Source organism: Hyperolius riggenbachi, chromosome 1, assembly GCF_040937935.1.
Source record: "Hyperolius riggenbachi isolate aHypRig1 chromosome 1, aHypRig1.pri, whole genome shotgun sequence".
NCBI classification, from domain to species: Eukaryota; Metazoa; Chordata; class Amphibia; order Anura; family Hyperoliidae; genus Hyperolius; species Hyperolius riggenbachi.
The window spans coordinates 464,348,417-464,355,478 of record NC_090646.1 but is presented as its reverse complement, the minus strand read 5'-3'; the positions used below and the strand labels follow the sequence as shown (position 1 = coordinate 464,355,478).

General features: G+C 42.8%; 1 protein-coding gene across 2 annotated transcripts in view; it reads right to left on the bottom strand.

The window, feature by feature from the left end:
- Positions 1–796: 796 nt before the first annotated feature.
- Positions 797–7,062, bottom strand: part of SSH1 (slingshot protein phosphatase 1) — a 103,172-nt gene continuing 96,906 nt past the window's right edge. For both annotated transcript variants that reach the window (XM_068239583.1, XM_068239592.1), the window contains one exon: positions 797–2,375. In XM_068239583.1, the coding sequence (XP_068095684.1) occupies positions 1,302–2,375 (1,074 nt within the window). In that variant the 3' untranslated portion in view covers positions 797–1,301. The remainder of the gene's footprint in view (positions 2,376–7,062) is intronic.

Here is a 7,062-nt window from a genome sequence, read left to right as displayed (position 1 = left end):
TACGGCCCACCAGTTGGACTGCCCTGGCTTAGAGTAATGGCCCATACTCACGGGCTACTTTTCTTGCCTGTCGCTAGCACACGGGAGCGCGTGCGCGACAGTTCGGCGACAGCTCGTCGCCAAGTCCCCCTGCATACACACGCGGAAGTGGGACTAGGGATGCGACGGAAGCTGTCGCCGACGTTCCTACCCCTGCCGGAAACTCAATGCTCCGGCTATTAGGTTGCTGTCGCTAGTCCGCATACACACGTGGACTAGCGACAGTTGCGGCGGCAACTGTCGCCATGCAATTGACCACCGCCAATCGCCTGGCGACAGCAGCGACGGTTCAGGGTGCGCGCCTCATTCTCACGGGCGACCTGTCGCCGCAACACGCGCGCGCCACGTGGTTGCGGCGACAATTGTAGCCCGTGAGTATGGGCCATGAGGTACACATGAGAGGATGGCCAGGTGTCTTACCATGATTGACTGTCCTCTGTGCATTGTGTAGCCCAGCAGCTTTACAAACAGGAGCATTTGGCTGAAAACCTAATGACACCGTTTTTTGCTCTGTAGAGAGTGGATGGCTAATGAGCAATAAGCAGACACAGCTCATGGAAAAGACACTGAATTGAAGCAGCAGGCACTGTTCTATCTGGAGGGTTGTTTAAACATGACACCATTGTCCAACCTGACTATTAGTGAGCGGTTAGAGTCCTATAAGTGGGATATGAGACAATATAAGATTTCTTGCCATTCACGTAAATAATTCAATCAAGGTCAACACACTGAATAAAGAAGCCATATGTATTAGATATTTAATTATATTCAATATACTTTTATTGAATACACAATATTGATACCATGGGCTTGTAGTAGCTTTGAAAATAGGAATGTAGAAGCAATATAGAAGATTCTGTGATCTTTAGGCTTCAGAGCGGCGTATTGGAGTGTTATCGTAAAGTATTCCACTAAAGCTATAAGAGGTAGGCTATAATAAAAGTGATGTGTTCATATGTTTAGATACGGTTAGCCCTTTTTTCTTTTCTTTTTTTCTACAAAATGTAACAAAAATGTAACTGCACCTGAACTTAAATACAAAAAAAAAATGAGTACATTTGTTGGCAGCAACAATAAAAACAACCAATACAAAATCGCCTAACAAAATACACATTACTTGTTTTTCCCCAATTGTGAAAATTGCCATGGGCTTAAAAGTAACATTTAACCAGTCTTTTGAGAAGCCTTAAATCAAATTCTTTACTTCTGATGTGCAATAAAAGTAACGATGGCTAACTAAAGAAAACCAATAAAAGAATTCATCATGTTGTATTCGTCTCAGTCATGGATGAGTTAGTGGAATCCATCTGAGCTGATGTAGTTTCAGTTGTCCCTGATGATGACAGTGTGTCTGCGCACACACTGCGGTCTCTAAATGGGGAGTACTTATAGTCAGTCTTTGGGAAATTGTCTGGATCACACGACAAGTCATCACATGAAAAATTTAAACTTCCCAGTTTGGCCAGAGAGTGAGATCTCTTCAGTGGGGAAGAAAGCGTGAGACCTGCTAAACGCATGCGTGTTTCAATCTCCTGAGTCCTCTGTTTGACAAGTCCTGGCTTTCCACGCACACTGTGGATGCTGTCACTGCTGGAACTTCTGGTGAGATTGGAACTCATGGAAGAGGAGGTTGGTGTATAGCAAATTGTTTTCAGGAAGTCTTTTGTATAGCTACTCATCAGATCCATTTTGGAATAGGTAGGAGTAGATGTTTTCATAAAAACATCCTCCGATACTTCAGGCACTTCTAGTTTTTCCATGCTATCTTTTGGCGTTTCATCAGGCTTAGCAGAATCTGATTTTCTGTCGCCATCTTCATAACCAGAAAAATCTGTCTTGTCTACAGGGCTTTCTTTGATCACTGAAGAGCTGTCAGTCTTCAGACGTTCCAGTTCTTTGGTATGCTTCCTGACCAATCCAGCTTTCTGAAGCTGAATAATGGACTCTTGGTGCTGCATTAAATAGCTATGCATGCTAGCTTTTTCCAAGTCTTTGCTGCTAAATGAATACTTAAGGTCTTTAGCCAGCTTGGCATCTTTTTGACACACTGAGTCTTCACAAGACTCCACTGAATGATCAAAATGACCATCAGTTTTAGAATCCGCTTGTAAACTTGCGTCTTTACAAAATCTGTGGCCGTGCATCCTGTTCAGCACTGCTGAAGTCATGTGCTGCAGAAGAGCTGGCTGACTGCACACAGTGGGAGTCTCAGCGGAACTCAGCTGCTGGGGTTCCTCAAACGTATCAGATGTCATGGCAGGCGATGGGTACATACAGTCTGTGCATGATGGGTATGGCGGCTTCACTTTACTCAGGATTCCAAAAATGGCATCCTCCTGTAAAATTAAAGACTTTGATTAGAAACATGATTTTTAGATGTTTGGAAGTAGAAATTGAGACACAAAAGGAGGAAGATGTAACAAAAACAGAAGCATAAGAATTAAACACTATCAGGAATTTTGAGTCTAATATTGGTAAAGCATTTTCTTCCTGTAGGACTCAAATCATGAATAACCAACATGAGCTGCAACCACTTACAGTGTAGTCATTAAGCGTGTGCCAGCACATATGCACCACTATCTACGCTTGCCATTGTCTAGGGTTAATTGCTCTACCAGTGTTTTTTGGATGTGGGAAAAAACTGAAGTGCCTGAAGGAAACACATGTAAAAAGAACATACAAAGATCATACAGATAATGTCAAACTCAAGAATTTAAAGGGAACTTTATGGAGGCAGCCATATTTGTTTCCTTTTAAACAGTACAGGTAGCCATACACTGGTCGATTTGCCAGCAGATTCGACCAACAGATAGATCCCTCTCTGATCAAATCTGATCAGAGAGGGATCGTATGGCTGCCTTTACTGCAAACAGATTGTGAACCGATTTCAGCCTGAAACCGTTCACAATCTGTTGTGGTGGTGGTGCTGCCGCCGCTCCCCCCACCACCGCATACATTACCTGCTCCGCCGGCAAGACTGCCCCCGGTCACCGCTGCTCCGTCTTCGCTCTGGTCTCCAGGTCCGGCATGCTTTACTTCTTCCTGCCCGACAGGAAGTTTAAACAGTAGAGCGCCCTCTACTGTTTAAACTTCCTGCCGGGCAGGAGGAAGTAAAGCATGCCGGACCTGGAGACCAGAGCGGAGACGGAGCAGCGGTGAGCGCCGGCGGAGCAGGTAATGTATGCGGGCTCTTTTGCGTCGGTCGTCGGGCACTCGAACGCCGCTAGCGACGCGCTCCCTACCCGCGGGCGATCGACGGTAATTTTCCGCACGGAGCGATCGAAGGGATCGGACGAAATGGATCAAAATTCGGCGTGTAGCCGGAACGATGTGACAGCAGATTCGATCCCAGTGATCGAATCTGCTGTCGATCTGGCGGGAATCGGCCTAGTGTATGGCCAGCTTACCAGTTGGCTGGCAGCCCTGCTGATATATTTGACTGCATTAGTAACTAAATCACATACCTGAAACTAGCATGCAGCTAATCTTTAGATTTTTGTCAGAAACATCTAATCTGCATGCTTGTTTAGGGTCTATGGCTAAAAGTATTAGAATCAGAGGATCAGCAGGACAGTCAAGCAACTGGTATGGTTTAAAAGGAAATAAATATGGCATATACTGCTTATAAATATGCCAAACACCTCCATATACCGCTTACTCCAGGTTCCCTTTACCTGGAATACCAGTGCTGTGAGTCAACAGTGCTATTCACTATGTCCCTGTGCTGACTGTGAATACCAGATATATCCATGTTTTGGGGAAGAGAGCAAGCTGCTTCATTAAATCGTTATTCCACAATCTTACAAAAAATGTTTTGACCCACAAATATGGATCTCTGCTGTTACAGGTATGGCTTATGCAAGGATTAATATGGTAAATGCCAGTTTATGGTTTATGTCATAAATACATAGCTGGGCTTACAGGTTAAGACTGTAAAGTAAAACATACAAGTTTAGAAAGAATAAGAGTATAATAAAATATTATACACACTTATCTCACGTCCATAAAACTGCATGCGAAAACACGTAATTCTCACAACTAAGCGGGGCATGTTGGGTAGATTTTATTTTCTGGCTAGCACAGATCTTTGTGTTTTTTTGTTTGTTTTTTCTTTAACAAATATAGCAGAGACAAGTGATGCTTTCTCCTTAATTGGGCAGGTACAAAGCAAAAAAACAGAAAAGCATGAAGATGTGAAGTTATGACCAGAGGATTGTTCCACACAGAAACAAAGAAGATAGAGTCCAATACTAGTTTAACTCTAACGTAAAGGGGATTTCTACCTTTGCACAATATAATCCTAAATCATTTTCTGCTCCTGACTTTCATAGGTGATCAAGAAACCACAGATGCAGGTAGCCTGGGTGAACTGTTCCTGGAAAGTCAGTGCCAAAGTCTCATGCTGGATCCACACGGTGCGTTCGCGCACTCGATTTCCCACTCGATTCCCGTCGATTCGTTTATTTCCAACATGTCCGATTTTGAATTCGATGGATCGTTAGGTCGATTCGGATGCAAAGTATGCCAAATCGACCTAACGATCCATTGAAATCCAAATCGGACATTATTATTATTATTTAGTATTTACATAGCGCCAACATATTACGCAGCGCTGTACAGTGTGTATATATATATATATATATATATATATATATATCTCTATCTTGTCACTCACTAACTGTCCCTCAAAGGAGCTCACAATCTAATTCCTACCATTGCCATATGTCTATATTATGTAGTGTAAGAACTGTAGTCTAGGGCCAATTTTAGTGGGAGCCAATTAACTTATCTGTATGTTTTTGGAATGTGGGAGGAAACCGGAGTGCCCGGAGGAAACCCACGCAGACACGGAGAGAACATACAAACTCTTTGCAGATGTTGCCCTGGCTGGGATACGAACCAGGGACCCAGCACTGCAAGGCGAGAGAGCTAACCACTACGCCACCGTGCTGCCCACGGACATGTTGGAAATAAACGAATCGACGGGAATCGAGCGGGAAATCGAGTGCGCGAACGCACCGTGTGGATCCAGCATTAGTCAGGTCACCCGTTTCATTCATATCGCTAAGCAGCAAACAAATAAGAGGCGGCACACCACTGGCTTATGTTAATCTTGTATTGCAAAACAGAGCACATGTGTGTATACAAGATTAACACTGTAAGCCAGTGGTATGACCCCACTTGTTTATTCATTTGCTCCTGGCTTTGCCTGTTAATATGCATTGTGATACTAACCTTAGTCTGAGCAGCCCGTTTCATATTTCAGTATTTCCTGATCTACAGCTGCTAATTTACTGACCTGGGTCTACATAAAAATCACCCTAAGCACTTAGGCCCATATGTCTGATCACCTCTCCTTAAGGATTCTGATTAGTTTGAAATATGCACTGCAAAAGAGGGTGGTCGTCAACCTCAGCATACGACTTACCTATCCAGTCTTGGAAAAGAGAAGAAAGGAAATCCAAACGAGAACTGACAACACAATGCATAATTTCCATGAAAAACTGACACAAATCTGTGGGTTAAAGGTTAGACAGCTAACTGGACACCCAAACGTATTGCCACAACATTGTTGAAAGATGGAAATTCCGCTTAAAAAAACACCCTGAAATTAGAGCAATTTTTGAGTAAGCTACTGCTTCTTCCTGGTTCTATGGCCTGGTACAAATGAGAGGATCGAAGATCTCCTTTTGGCAAATGATCTTTCAGAATAATTTTCTGAACAGTAAGTCGGAAAGGAATGCCAACTAATGTATGCACACACATGCAAGATGATTTTGCTGTATGACCTTTAGTTCCCTTGAGGTTTGTTCAGTTTTTGGTTATATCATCCAGTCGTTTGCAGGAACGCGCCATGTTTTGTGCAACAACACTCAATATTGACAGACATCCAGTCATTTAACAGCCAAAATGTGTTGCCTTCGATTGGTTGATAGAAAAATGAATTCCAGATCAACGATCAATCTGATCATTGTAATTGGACCATGTATTGACTAGAGTGTACCAGTCCTAAGGCTGATCCTGTAACTAATACTTTTTGACTAAGAATTATTATTTAGTACTAGCTGAGGATCCGTCATTGCTTGGGTCTGTATTTGGCTCTTGTTAGGTCCAGCCACTTTTTCTAACCTTGACACACAGCCAGTCAATGACCAAGTTTGTGAGCTTTGGGTCCTTGGCATGGATAATGTGAGAACGGAAGCAGTGAAAATTTTAAATAAATCATACAAATCTAATAGGCCGTTTTTGGATCCGCCCCCTCTGAATTTGAAGCTCAGTCACCCAATTACCGACTGTACCAGGTTTGAGACCTCTGATATTAACAGTTTAACATTGGGAGCAATTGAAATATTCCCCTTAAAAATCAATAGGTGAATTTTGATTGACTGTTGTAGGCTCCACCCCCTTTACCAAATATTAATGGGAGTCCCCCAGTGACCAACCGTGCCAAGTTTTAGAACCCTGCCATTTCAAATTTTCCCATTTATATTTGTTGGTTGGCTCCGCCCACTTTTTTGTAACCGTGACACACAGTCACTCAATGACCATGTTAGTGAGCTTCGGGGTCCTTGGCCTCAATAATGTGAGAATCGAAGCAGTTTATCAATCAAACAAATGTCATCTGCTGTTTGTGGCTTAACCCCTTTTCTGAATTTGCACCCCAGTCATGCAATGACCGACTGTAGCAGGGTTGAGGATTCTGCCATTAACAGTGTAGGAATGGCAGCAGTTGAAATATTCCTCTTGAAAATCAATAGGTGAATTTTGATTAAATGTTGTCGGCTCCACCCCAGTGACCAACTGTGCCAAGTTTGAGAAATCTGCATTTAACAGTCTAAAGGTGGCCACACACGATACGATACAATAAAATTATTAACGATCTGATTTTCCGACAATTGGAAAGCTTTTTTTTTTTTTTATTCGAGCAAGAAATCCGATCAGATTTCCCGTTTTTATTCCATAAAAGTCAATTGGGAGTGGTGATCAATTTTTATGAAAAGTGAATGGTGGATGGTGGATAGA